Raw genomic sequence first — 14,571 nt, 5'->3', positions numbered from 1 at the left:
CTACAGCTGGGAGCTGTGGCCGCTGCGAGTCCGCCTGTTATTACCGCGGCTTCCTTGTGAGGCTGCATGCCGGGCCCCTTTAAATCTCAGGCACATTGTGCATCACCGGGTCGCGTGGACCCCGGCCTCGAACTATGTTCGTTCCACATGCTTTTTGAGTGCCTTTATTGCTTTTGAAGTGAATCTGTAATTATGTGCATTGTGGCTCCTTGAGCACTTTAAGCCTCGTGTTCAGTCGATATAACTGCTTGTGGTGTCCGTTTGTAGCGTCTCCCCAGCGTTGTTGTGTATGGTCATAAATGCTTCACACACTGCCTCTGAGATAGGCCTGTCTGCTTGTGCTACTTTAACACAGGGTTGAGCAGGGGTTATCAAAGGGTGTAGCCCCCTTACTCTGACTTAGGAAGAAGGATCCCTATTTGGACCTAGGCGCCAGCCGCTGCCAACTAGAGATCCCCATTTCTAACACTTATCATCCTACATTTGCATCCATGCCAGTTGGTCACTGTGGTCAGGATACTTGGGTTAGGTCCTCCCACCCTTCCTGTTAAGCAAGACAGGTACAGACTTTTAGTCCTTTTTCCTCTTTTTATTTGGGGGTATGTTTGCATCTCATACTCATTTCACAAAATATACGTTTTTTTCTGGGTATGAGCGGAGAGCAAATTAACAATAACTCCAACTATCCTTCTTCTTCTGAGTCCCAGTGCTCTCAGGTCTTCTTCCCACATTGTGGCTCCTCAGTTGAGATGGGCAAACCCAAAAGGAAACAAACAAAGAGAGCTCAGGCGCCTGCTGTAATATTTCAGAATAAAAGGGGAGGGAATTAGTGCTCCATCACCAGTGCCTTATCGTGCCAGTGACTAGTGTAGGGGATACATGTGCTCAATCTCTTGTGGCCCTCAACCGTGCCCACAAACCCTTCACAGAAAAGGAACATGCAGCAGGTACTTGCCTGACCCCACGACCCTCTTGGACCGTGGTGAGGGAAGACCCAGCCTCCTAATCTCCTATGAAAGCCCCGGTCTCTGGCCCTGTGCTCCTTGGGCGTTTCCTTCCAGCTCGGTGTCGACAGCAGCGTCCCACATTTGCTCCCGAACTCCGGTCTGCCTGTGATCCTCCTCCTTGATGCTGATGCCTTTTCTTCTCTTTTCCTGACTCCTAGTCCTCGCATATTCTTCTGGTCGTGTCCTTGTCAGCAATACTCAGGCTCCGATCCCCCTCTCCACCATTCCGCTCCCCACATCCCTCTTGCGTCTTCCTCTTCACTGGCTACGTTCTCATGATGCACCGCGTCGTCTAGACCGAAACTCTTACTTCTGGGTTGGTCGAGGCCGGCAGCCATGTTGGGAATGTCGCCGTTCTGCATCTCGCTACCGGACTCATTACAGTCACCCTAATGCCTACAGCACCCACGCTGCAGATCATCCTCAGTACATTCCAAGGATTTTAAAGTATTCATTGTCCGTGGTGGCTGCATGTGTCAGTCTGCGGTGGTGTGTGAATACTGCCCGAGTAAGGACTTACCGCAGTTATCGTGCACTAAACAGCAACTAGCAAGCCAGGTGCGATCCTAACAGTAAAATTGTATCCTGGCGGTGACAGAGGATCGTGGTCCCGGAATTTGCTTCAAGGTTTTAAATAACAGTTACTGTTTGAAAACACAGTGATGTCGCCGCCACCGGCTTAATGTATAATCTGTGAACATTAGCCAAATGCTAGTAGCTGTGTAAAGGCTTGCTGCCATGGTTATCAAAAGTCGTAAGCAGAAAGCGAGCATTGATCAATGCTGGAAAATATGCTACAGCCAATAGAACTAGAGAAAAAGTAAGTGGCTCACACTGAAACCAATAAAAAGCCAGGAAAGTGAGGGGGTGGGATGTCAACCCTTTGCAGGATATACCTTAAAAATAAGCCCAATCCCCCTGAAAAGAAAGCCCAAACCAAGCAAATATCCTACCAGTGAAGCCCTACTGACGGTAGAGATCGAAAAGTGCCTCAAGTCTAATAAACAAAATACAAGCAAGGGAGTAGGAGCCACAGTGGGGAAGGCAGCAGCAAAAATGGTAGCTGTAACACAATGGTGGCATTAAAGGGAGGTGGGAGGAAGAATGCTATAATTCAATGCAAGCACCAAGGGTGCTAAAGCTGAACACAGACAAACAGTAACAGAGTAGGAACCCAAGAAAAAAATAGTCCCCCAGAGAATAAATAAAGAACCATAGCGAAATTGGACAGTACAAACCCCGGCTCTGTTGGAGGAACAGAAGAGAGAAAGGAGGACTGCCCACTAGCAAGTAAGGATTTTTAAAGGACACTGACATAGACAAATTAAAAGGAATTGCAAAAAATGGGATGGACTTGAAGTGCACTGACTGATTACAGCAGGTTTCGAAGAGACAGCCAAAGACACTTTTGGTTCCTTTTTACTTTCACTTTATCTAGCTCCTCACACCTGGTGAGTGATGACGCAACGGTGTACTGCCTTTTGATTGGTGGGTTCCCTCTCAGCTTCCAAGCCCTGACACAGGCTGGGCTCAGATCTTGTCTAGTTCTCTTCAGAAGTTCCCTCCACCCTCACCCTCCACTGTACCAAAGCCTCAGTTTCTGGGAAACCAGCCCCATCTCCTGTCACAGAGGCCATATCCGTCCACTGGAGGGCACTAGAACACAGCAAGTGAAGCGCAAACCTTTAATCACCTCAAACGAGCTCTGTCACCAGAGCAGCGGGGGCTTTCCGGCCACTTATTTACTTATGAGCTTTTATATAGCGTGTACTTTACCTGAAGGTGTCAGAGCACTTTAAAATAGAGACAGTTACATTACATAAGGACTTCAGAGTACATGAATGCCGTACAATTTACAAACGGATTAACTCTAAACTCACATAAGAATGGTAGTAAGCACACACGTCTACTACCGATACTAGTGGTTATAGTTACATATATACAAGTTGCAAATTCACTCAAGATTACATTTTAAGAAATTACATATTTACACAGCATGATCTCGCGCTTCCAGGTGTTCTTGCGGTGCTCATCCAGCGCGTGAAGAGCATGATCTCGGCGACATTGCTGGGGTTCTTGCGGTGCTCGTTCAGACCATGAAGAGCATGATCTTCTCACCTCGACTGGGGTTCTTGCAGTCAATCAATCAATCAATCAAGAAATTTGTATAGCGCTACTCAACCGGAGGGTCTCAAGGCGCTGGGGGGGGTCCGCTACGCCTCGAGTTGCCTCCTGAAGGAGAGGTGGTCTTGGGTGAGGCGGAGATGGATGGGGAGGGAATTCCAGGTCTTGGCTGCCAGGTAGGAGAAGGATCTTCCTCCCATGGTGGATCTTCGGACGCGTGGGACGGCGGCGAGGGCGTGGTTGGTCGATCGTAGTTGGCCGGTGGGAGTGTAGAAGGTCATGCGGTTGTTGAGGTACCTGGGGCCCAGGTCGTGGAGTGCTTTGTGTGCGTGGGTGAGGAGGCGGAACGTGATTCTCTTGCTGACGGGGAGCCAATGCAGGTCTCTCAGGTGTCTGGAGATGTGGCTGTGGCGGGGGATGTCCAGACCGTGAAGTGCATGATCTTCTTGCCTTTGCACAGGTTCTTGCAGTGATTGTTCAACCCAGGAAGCGCATGATCCTCTCGCCATCGCTGGGGTTCTTGCGGTGCTCGTTCAGCCCTTGAAGAGCATGATCTCCTCCCCATTGCTGTGGTTCTTGCGGTGCTTGTTCAGCCCATGAAAAGCATGATCTTCTCACCACTGCTGAGGTTCTTGTGGTGCTCGTTCAGCCTGTGAAGAGCATGATCTCCTCGCCATCGCTGGGGTTCTTGTGGTGCTCGTTCAGCCTGTGAAGCGCATGATCTCCTCGCCATTGCTGGAGTTCTTGTGGTGCTCGTTTAACCCATGAAGAGCATGATCTTCTCACCACTGCTGAGGTTCTTGTGGTGCTCGTTCAGCCTGTGAAGAGCATGATCTCCTCGCCATCGCTGGGGTTCTTGCAGTGCTCGTTTAGCCCTTGAAGCACATGATCTTCTCGTCACCGCTGGGGTTCTTGCGGTGCTCGTTTAGCCCTTGAAGCACATGATCTCCTCGCCATCGCTGGGGTTCTTGTGGTGCTCGTTCAGCCCGTGAAGAGCGTGATCTTCTCGCCATTGCTGGAGTTCTTGTGGTGCTCGTTTAACCCATGAAGAGCATGATCTTCTCGCCATCGCTGGGGTTCTTGTGGTGCTCGTTCAGCCTGTGAAGAGCATGATCTCCTCCCCATTGCTGTGGTTCTTGCGGTGCTTGTTCAGCCCATGAAAAGCATGATCTTCTCACCACTGCTGAGGTTCTTGTGGTGCTCGTTCAGCCTGTGAAGAGCATGATCTCCTCACCACTGCTGAGGTTCTTGTGGTGCTCGTTTAACCCATGAAGAGCATGATCTTCTCACCACTGCTGAGGTTCTTGTGGTGCTCGTTCAGCCTGTGAAGAGCATGATCTCCTCGCCATCGCTGGGGTTCTTGCGGTGCTCGTTCAGCCTGTGAAGAGCATGATCTTCTCACCACTGCTGAGGTTCTTGTGGTGCTCGTTCAGCCTGTGAAGAGCATGATCTCCTCGCCATCGCTGGGGTTCTTGCAGTGCTCGTTTAGCCCTTGAAGCACATGATCTTCTCGTCACCGCTGGGGTTCTTGCGGTGCTCGTTTAGCCCTTGAAGCACATGATCTCCTCGCCATCGCTGGGGTTCTTGTGGTGCTCGTTCAGCCTGTGAAGAGCATGATCTCCTCGCCATTGCTGGAGTTCTTGTGGTGCTCGTTTAACCCATGAAGAGCATGATCCTCTCACCATTGCTGGGGTTCTTGCGATGCTCGTTCAGCCTGTGAGGTGCATGATCTTCTTGCCATTGCTGGGGTTCTTGCGGTGATTGTTCAGCCCATGAAAAGCATGATCTCCTCGCCATTGCTGTGGTTCTTGCGGTGCTTGTTCAGCCCTTGAAGAGCATGATCTCCTCCCCATTGCTGTGGTTCTTGCGGTGCTTGTTCAGCCCATGAAAAGCATGATCTTCTCACCACTGCTGAGGTTCTTGTGGTGCTCGTTCAGCCTGTGAAGAGCATGATCTCCTCGCCATTGCTGGAGTTCTTGTGGTGCTCGTTCAGCCTGTGAAGAGCATGATCTCCTCGCCATTGCTGGAGTTCTTGTGGTGCTCGTTCAGCCTGTGAAGAGCATGATCTCCTCGCCATCGCTGGGGTTCTTGTGGTGCTCGTTCAGCCTGTGAAGAGCATGATCTCCTCGCCATTGCTGGAGTTCTTGCGATGCTCGTTCAGCCTGTGAGGTGCATGATCTTCTTGCCATTGCTGGGGTTCTTGCGGTGATTGTTCAGCCCATGAAAAGCATGATCTCCTCGCCATCGCTGGGGTTCTTGCGGTGCTCGTTCAGCCCGTGAAGAGCATGATCTTCTTTCCTTTGCTCAGGTTCTTGTAGTGCTTTTTCAGCCCATGTAAGCATCATCTCCTCGATATCGCTGGGGCAGTGGCAGTGCTCGTTCAGCAAGGCCTTCAGGGTGCTGCTGCACTCAAGGGCGTTGATCTAGGGCCTGGAGGGATTCTCGAGCTGGTGCTGACAGAAGGGGTGGAAGGCCGCATGTTGGTGGGCGAAGGCAGCATGCTGGATCCCCGGGCGGTCCTTGAGTGTGCGCTAAGCACCAATTATAGGAAGGTGGGTAGCTCCGCGCTGTACAACATGAAGGCACCATAGCCAGTGTAGGGGAGTTTTTGAATGGAAGAAAGGTAGTCATTGGTTTGGTGCTGTGGGAGAGTCTGGATTAGTGGGAGCCGGCCAGTCTGCGGTGCGCCACTTGATGGAGAGACTTGGTCAGTCCACGTCTCCTGCGTTTCCACTTACTCGCCACCTTGCTAATACGGGCACTATGAATGGGGTCAGATGTCCTCCACGATTGTTGTCCCGGTTGCCTCAAAGCTCCTGGGAACTTGAGATCGGTTTATGGCTCCGGGCCCAGCTCAGCACTGTGGGAGGCTGGTAGCTGAGGAGTGCAGGGGTGGGAACATCAGGGCTGACTCATTCTCTTTATTTCCTGCTCCACCACGTTGTAGGTGGGCACAGGAGTATCTGGTGCTGAATCAGGGAACCCCTGCCTTTGGTTAGGGATTCAGGCTCGGGTTATCGTTCCGCAGAGAGGGAACAGGGAGCAACGAGACAACATGGCAGTTGTCTGCAGGCACCCAGCACCTCCTAGGCTTCTCCACCACAGCTCAGTCTTGACTCCAATCCTCGCCATGTTACTGTGTCGCCCTTGATGCCGTTCTGGGCTCCGACTGTGTTGCCTTGGACGCTATTCCAGGGTCTGACTGTGTCACCCTGCACGCTGTTCTGGGCTTTATCCACAGCTGCTTTCAGCTGTGATGGGTCGCAAGATTGTTGGCTTCTGTTCGGGGAGGGGGGTGGTAGCTCGATGGGGGGCTACTACGGGGATTAATGCCGAACGGAGATCCATAACCCGGAATCCTCCTGTAAGAAGGGGGCTCTATATATACTGAACCAAAGTAAGGTACAGTGTGTACAGAGTCCCCAGTCTCCAGAGGTTTGGCAGAGGCTAAAGTTAGAACCTTACTCTCAAAAGTGGTAGCTTGGTCGAGCAGTAAGGCAGTACCAGAGGACAGTGTAAAGCATTTGTTGTACACACTCAGTCAGCAAATGGTCTCACACACTCAAGAACTGAACTCCAGGTCAATTGTTTTGTATCAACAAGGTATCAAAATATACTTTTCTCAGTATTAGTTACTTTAGTTAAATACTTTTCAAATAGGCAATCGACTTTTTGATTACAATAGTTACAGTTGTTACAATAGGCAACACAATTTCAAACACAATGTGACATTGATCTCAATTGGAATGTATAGTTAAATGCAATTAGTTACTTTGTAGATTACTTTTCTGACCACAGGACTGGATCCTAGATTCAGTCCTGGGACATTTCCTGTAAACAGTTGAGTAAAAGCTTTTTGGTTACAGTAGTGATTTTTAAGGAATATTATTGTATTTTAAAAGTTGACACAAAAACTTTTTCACATAGAATTACCAATGTTACCCAATGGGAGGAAATTCACTTAGCAGGTAAGTAGTGTTATAGTTACTTTTTCTTACTCAATGTTGGATCCTGGATCCAGCACTGATGCATCTCCTGTAAACAGTTGAAAGTATGCATTTAAGTCATACAGACGATTTTTAAGGAATATTTGTAGTTTGTGAAAGGAAATACAAGTTACTAATAAGTATGGTTACAATTACTTCTCAGGTTCAGTGCTGGGCTAAAAGATGCAGCACTGTGCTCTCTCCTGATAACAGGTGAGTAAATCAGAATTTGTTGTTCAGCTGATTTTAGATAAATATTTGAAAGTAGCAAAACTCCACACTTAGATGAATTTTCAAGTGAAACCAGTCAATGTTACCCTATGGAAGAAATGTGAGTTATCGGCTTTTGGGTAAGTACTCGACTGGCAGAGTTAAGGTTCCAAGGGTAGACTCAGGGGTCTCCCAGGGTCAGGTGGTACACTTGGTACACCCTCAGCGGCACAGGGGCAGCTGGGTGCAGAGGTAGTTAGGCCCAATGTTATCCAATGAGAGGCAGGGGGCATGCGGTTAGTGTCTGCTGGCAAGCAGGCCATGCAGCTGTGGGAGCTGGGCTCCTGGTCACTTGGTCAGGGCAAATGGGGAAGTAAATTAGGACAAAGGTTGCACTGCCAGGGGAACACGGGTGGCTGGGTGCAGGGTGCTTCTGAACCGTCGGTCGCTCAATGTTAAGCAATGGGAGTCTTGGAAGTTGAACAAAGGCTGCAGGGTTGCGGACGGAGATTCTTCAGGATCGACCAACACTTCGAGGGGTAAGTTGGGATCTTGGAGGATAGGTAGACACCCCGGAGTTGGGCACAGGGGGCCGTGGGGTGCCGGGTGCAGGGGTGTATTTTGCTTTTGACGAAGGGAAATCTTACCCTCTGCTGGTCGCGGTTGGGGTGGTCCCTGGTTGTGAGGCTGCAGGCGTCTTCTGGGTCGTCGAGGAGGGTGTTTGGGCACTTTATTCCAGATCACAGTCGCTGGGGGGACGTCCTCGAGGTCTTTGTCCATTCAGGCACAGGCTGGGCTCGGTGGGTGCAGAGTGGGCTTGATTTGCGGTTCCTGGCTGGCACCAGGGGTATTGCTGTTTGAGCAGAGCCACTGCTCGTGGGAGTCCCAGTCTTTAAGAGGTTCAATGCAGGCAGCTCCTCCAGGTTTTTCGAGGTTGCTGTCCGCAGGAGACACCGGGATTTTAGCAGGAGCAGGTTCAAGGATCAACATGCCTGTAGAGCTGGGACCAAGTCAGCTGGTGTCGTCCTCTTGTTAGAAGCTGCACTGCAGGTCTTCTTCTTCTTGATCTTCTTTCTTGTTTTCAAATCGGGATCTGAGGAAGGAAGGTTCAGGGTGCCCCTAAATACTAAATTTAGGGGCGTTACAGGGAGGGCAAGGCCGATAGGTCCCTGTCCTGGGGTGAGTACACCCCCTATCCTGCCCCTCTCCTGTGCGATGGGAGCATGAGCCTAGCCCTGATTGGGTAGGGCTCCCTATCCTCAAGATGGTGAGAGCCCGGAGTTGTGCTTCACCTCGCCTCTCCCACCTGAGGGGTGGGGTTGGCAGAGGCTGGCACACCCCCTTTCCTCACGTAGGGTTTCCCTCCAGTCTTTCCACCAGAGTGGAGGTCAGAACCGGTGGGGGCCAGTTGCTGGGTACAGCAAATGGTCTGGAAAAGCTCAGAAAGGCGGCATGCCTTTGAGGTTTTCCCCTGTCCATCCTGGGGGAGGAGACCTAGCACCTCGCCCCGGACGTGCATTGTTGCAGGCCCAGGAGAGCGGGGGGGGGGGGCTCTCCACCCAGGGGTCAAGCAACATGTCTGCTGTGTGGCAGCCTAGGCAGCCCCTCAGTCAGGACGCTGGTTGTTAGTTAGTTTCAGGGGGCAACTCTAAGATGCCCTCTGTAGTGCATTTTTCATTAAATCCCACACTGGCATCAGTGCGGGTTTAATGTTCTGAGAAGTTTGATATCAAACTTCTCAGTCTTCAGTGTAGCCATTATGGTGCTGTGGAGTTCGTAATGACAAACTCCCAGCACCATATACTCTTAATGGCATCACTGCACTTACAGTGCCCAGGAATGGCCCTGGGTACTGTTGGGGTACAGGGCTCATGCACCTGTGCCCACACCACTGGCATAGGGAACCTGGCTAGAGGGGTGACTGATGTATGCCAGGGCAGTGTGTTTGTGGGCATGGCACACAGGGATGTGTGCCATGTCGACTCTTGCTTTAGTTCTGTACCAAGACACTCAGCCTGCAAAGGCAGTGTGTGGGTGTCAGGGTACAGGGCCCCTAAGGGGGCACAATAAGTGTTGCAGCCCTCAGGGGTCTTCCCTGATCACAAGGCCCTGGGTTCCTAGGGTACCATTTACCAGGGGCTGACATGTGGACAGAGAGGCCAATGGGGTTTAGGCTTCAATACAGCTTTAGGGAAGGAACACAGGCCTTGGGCACCTGGTTGGCAGGAGCCCTGGGCACACTCAGCCAAAGCACATCAGCAGTTCAGAAATAAGTGGGGGCATACCATGCAAGAAAGATGGCACTTTCTCAAACCTCCCTTGTACCCTAGACCCGTCCTACTTGATGCCCCCCAATTGAGCCACCGTTCCCTTCAGTTCATGGCTTTCCCGTTGCTATGCAGTAACCACGGTAGTCATGTCAGAAGCTTCTAAGCGCTAAAATAGCAGAGGCATGGGAAGGTGCAAAACTTTTTTTGCAGTTAGTCTATAGCGCAAAATCGGCCCAACGTAGCGCTTTATTCGATCGCCAGTTACATTACAACAAGTCACGTCCATATCATGGGCACAGGAAGGTGAAGGGATTTGCCTGGAATCACAGGATGTTGAACCAAAGCTGGGACTCCAGCCTGGTTCCCCAGTTCCAAAGTCAGCAGCTCTATAACATCGAGCGCTTCTAGGCACTTTTGAGTCTGAGCACAGGCAGCGCCTATCATCGCAACAGAAACAAAGAAAGCGAAACAAATACAGAGAGAGAGGGGGGTACAAACTGGAGGGAGAAAGAACAAACGGACAAAGGGGTTGAGAGAGGGGGTGACACCCCAGTGCAGACTCCACCCTGTAGCCTGCAGCCAGGACCGGTGACGGGGCTTCTAAGCGCTGAGAAAAGGATCAGAAGAGAACTCAATGGGACAGAAGTCAGGCTCTACCAGGTGAGTGATGACGAGCTGCTGTTCTGCCTCCTGATTGGTGGGTTCCCTCAGTCTCCAGGCCCAGGGAGTGCTGAGCTCAGATGTTAGTTCTCATCAGAGGTTCCCTCCTCTCTCACCCCCCTCGCCGCACCAAAGCCTCCGTTTCTGTGAAATCAGCCTGTCTCCTGTCTTCGAGGCGCTATCTGTCCGCTGGAGGGCGCTAGAGCCCCGCTGGGGAAGCCTCAACCGAGCTGTCACCCGAGCAGCGGGGGGTTTCCAGACATTTAAGTCAGTAATGTCACTGGCTTCTAAGCACTAACAGGGCTGAAGTTAGTATATAGCGCAAAATCGGCCCAAGGGTGCGCTTTCCACGAGCACCAGTCACATCACAAGTCACATTCATATCATGGAACGGGGAGGGGAAGGGATCTGCCCAGGATCACAGGGTGCGGAGCCGCGCCGGGACTCGAACCCGGTTCACCAGTTCTAAAGTAGGTAGCTCTGGCCATAACGACACATCCCCTCCTCGGCCAATAATAACGAGGGCTTCTAGGCACTTTAGAGTCGAGGCACGGGCAGCGCTCAGCACAGCACAGAAACAAAGGGAGCCAAACTAACAAATACTGAGAGAGAGGGTCAAAACTGGAGGGAGGAATATTTATTATTTATTATTTATTATTTATTTTATGTATTTATTTATTTATGCGTTTTTATATAGCGCGGACTTTACCCGAAGGCGTCAGAGCGCTTCACAATAGGAACAGTAATGATACATGAGGAGAAAATTACAAGTGAGCATGTTAAAAAAGCAAACATTAAGTTACATGAGGCAAAAGTGACATTAGTGAGCAAACAAAATACAAGAGGAGCAAACGGTGTATTACAGGAGGAAAAAGTGACGTGGTAAATAACACAAGGGTAAAGGGGGGAGGGGTGAAATCACTGACAGACTCTTCACTGTGGTCCGCAGCCAGGATAGGCGGAAGTGGGGGGGGGGGGGGCTTCTAAGCGCTGAGAAAAGGATCAGAAATGAAATCAAAAGAAAGGAGGAAAACGAAACTTCTGTCTCTTTACTTTCACTTTCACTTTTCCTTGCTCCATCTAGCTCCTCGCAGCGAGGCTCTACCTGGAGAGTGATGACGCGCGGCTGTTCTGGCCTCTGATTGGTGGGTTCCGCACTCCCTCCGAGCCCTGTGAAGGCTGAGATCAGATCGTGTGAAGTTCTCACCGGAGCGGGTCCCCACTTCAGACTGTGGTTATTGCCCCCACTTCAGACTGTGGTTATTGCCCCCACTGTGCCCTCACTGCTGCCCCCCCCCCCTCATGATGAGCTGGGGTGCCCCCCTCCTCCTTCTTCTTGGTGGGCTCTGTCTGCAGCCGGCCCGGGCAGGTGAGTGACCTGGGGGGGGACACGTCGAGGGGGGGGAGTGAATAGGCAAGTGGAATCCTCAGGGGTGACTGAGGGCTGTGTGGGGATCAGTGTTTATTTTTATTTTATTTTAAAAGTTTCATATAGCGCTAGCGTGACCCGTAGGTATCAGAGCGCTTTACATACACACTGTGAAAATAGAAGGACATTACATTACATAGTAGGCCGGCAGTAAGGAAGCAAAGCACAGAAAAAATACAGCAAGGGAGGTAAATATGCAGCGGAGGGGGAAAGAGCAAAAAAAGAAAAGGTGAGAGTGACCTAGACCGGTCCCCACTATCCATGAAAGTCCACAGAGAGAGGGCACAACTCGGATATTGAAGTCTAGGTTAGTTGAAGTTGGTCAGGAAAGTATTTGTTTTGGAGATGGAGTTTGAGGTCCCTTTTGAAACAGGAGAAGGAGGGGTTGCATCTGAGGGCTCCCGGGAGAGCGTTCCATATCCTGGGAGCGTTGCCAGAAAACGATCGGTATTGGGTGGTTTTCTTTTTCACTTTTCTTGGAATGAGAAGGAGTGAGTTGGAGCTGCTCAGGGCTCTGGCTTGACCTGCTCTTAACAGTTTGTTGTTCAGGTAGTTGGGGGCCGGAGAGTGAAGGGTTTTGTGTGTGATGCAGGCCAGCTTGTAAATACATCTCCCTTCCATGGGAAGCCAATTAAGGCCGTTGAGAGCTGGAGTGATGTGTTCAAATCTTTTGACTCCAAATACGAGTCGAGAGGACATGTTCAGCACTGCCCTTAGAGGGGCAAGGTGAGCTTTAGGAGTCCCTGTGAGGATGGCGTTCCCGTAGCCGATTTTAGAGAGAACCAGGGATTGAACTACTGTCTTGAGGTCATCGTGGGGAAGAAAAGGTTTCAATTTCTTGAGGTGTTTAAAAGAGAAAAGAGCACTTTTTGCAGAGTTTTTGATGTGGGCCTCCATTGATAGGTTCTTGTCAAGGGTGATGCCTGGAGACTTAACTGAGTCGGATAGAACGAGGGGGCAGTTTAGGGCAACCAGATTCTTGAGCCACTCTTGGATAGGACGATGGTTACTTTTTGGAGACAATAGGATTAGTTCCGTTTTATCTGGGTTGAGCTTTAAGTGATTGACGTTGAACCAAGTTTGGATCTCGGTTGGGGTGGAATTGAGGAGTTGGATGCCACTGGGAGACTTGATCCGGAAATAGATTTGGGTGTTGTCTGCGTAAAGGTGGTAATTCACTCCAGCTTTTTTCAATATAATTGTGAGGGCTCCATGAAGAGATTGAAGAGGGACGGTGAGAGGATCGAGCCTTGCGGGACCCCAAGTGTGACTTTTCTTGGCTTTGAGAGACAGGAGTTAATTTTAATTTGTTGCGAGCGATGCTGGAGGAAAGAGATGAACCATTTTAGTACTGTGCCATTAATGCCATACCGTTTCGACAGGGTCTTCAAAAGGGCTGGATGGTTTACTGTGTCGAATGCCGCAGATAGGTCAATCAGGATGAGTAAGCAGGCATCACCTTCGTCTAGGGCCTTGTGAATGTCGTCGGAGACGTTGAGCATAGCTGTTTCTGTGCTGCAGCCTTTTCTGAAACCAGATTGAAAGGTGTCAAGGAGGTTGAACTCATCATTGCGTTTGTTGAGTTGGAGGAGAACACATTTCTCCAATGTTTTTGCAAGGAATGGGAGGTTAGAGATAGGTCTGAGATTGTTAAGATGTTTAGGGTCGGCCCCAGGTTTCTTGAGAATGGGTGTGATTTGTCCTAGTTGAAGGGTGTGTGGGACACAGCCTGAGGTGAGAGAGGCGTTGATGAGTTTTGTCCAGAAAGGGGAGATGGTGAGGTTGAGTTCTTTTATAATTGTGGCAGGGAGTGGACCATGGTGTGGGAGGAAGGTTTTAGACTAGAAATTATATTGAAGACCTCGTTTACCGACATTAGCTCAAAGTCGGACCAATGCGCATTGTTTTTTAGCTGGAGGTAGGTCTGATTGTCCTTGTTAAGCGCTCTTTCTGAGTGGTCCAGGGAGGTTGAAGGGGGGCAGGTTAAGGGGGAAGGAGGGTTGGCAGTTTGTAAGAAGGATTAATCAATTTTAGAGACTTTATTGGTGAAGAAGGAGGCACTTTCTTCACTTCGCTCATTGGTGGCTTCGATTTCTTGAGACTAAGTGCCGTTAGTTTGGCTTTTAACAATGCTGAAGAGTTCTCTTGGTCTGTTTTCCACCAGATCTAGTTGGCTGCGGAAAAAAGATGCCTTTTCACTGAAGATGAGTTTTTTGTGTGACCGCCGAGCAGATCTAAGATGTGTTAGGTGCAAGGACGAGGGGTTTTGTCTCCAAGACCTTTCTGTTTGTCTGAGTTGGCGCCGTTCATCATTCAGCTCCACGTTAAACCAGGGTTTTGATTTGGTTCTCCTCAGTTGTTTGGGTTTGAGAGGAGCTTCTTGGTCTAAGACCTGTGTCATTCTTGAGTTGAAGTGTGAAGTGAGGTCATCAGCCGTCCATGATGAGGGGTGGAGTTCAAGATGGGGGTTAATCTTGGCTTCAAGTTCGGATGAAGCTATTTCTTTGATGTTTCTGGTCAAGAGTTTCGGTTTGACAACACAAATAGGTTGGAGGCTGGCAAGTGTGTCGATCCTGAACAGAATGAGGTGGTGGTCGGACCAGTCAATGGAAGTAATCTCTCTCACGGAGATCAGATCGTTGTTGGTTATGATCGCATCTAGTGTTGCACCTTTGATGTGAGTCGGTTTATTGCAGAGTTGCTTGAGGTTATATATTTCCAGAAGGTTGGAAAGGTTCAGGACAGTGAAGTCTTCTGGGTCGTTCCAGTGGATATTGAGGTCACCCAAGAACACGTCTTTGGTGTCTGTCAAGGAGAATCATGTTATTAGGTCTGTTAGTTCTTCGAGGCAAAGGGTACGCTCTCCAGGAGGATGGTAGATGGTG

At 50.1% G+C, this 14,571-nt stretch overlaps 1 protein-coding gene across 1 annotated transcript in view; it reads left to right on the top strand.

Annotated features, from left to right (window-relative positions):
• The first annotated feature begins 11,435 nt into the window (after positions 1 to 11,435).
• Positions 11,436 to 14,571, top strand: part of LOC144754136 (class I histocompatibility antigen, Gogo-OKO alpha chain-like) — a 261,240-nt gene continuing 258,104 nt past the window's right edge. The window contains exon 1 of the mRNA XM_078641713.1: positions 11,436 to 11,626. Coding sequence (XP_078497839.1) covers positions 11,560 to 11,626 — 67 coding nt within the window. The 5' untranslated portion in view covers positions 11,436 to 11,559. The remainder of the gene's footprint in view (positions 11,627 to 14,571) is intronic.

The sequence above is a fragment of the Lissotriton helveticus genome, chromosome 5_1, assembly GCF_964261635.1.
Source record: "Lissotriton helveticus chromosome 5_1, aLisHel1.1, whole genome shotgun sequence".
NCBI classification, from domain to species: Eukaryota; Metazoa; Chordata; class Amphibia; order Caudata; family Salamandridae; genus Lissotriton; species Lissotriton helveticus.
This window is presented reverse-complemented; position numbering and strand designations above follow the sequence as displayed.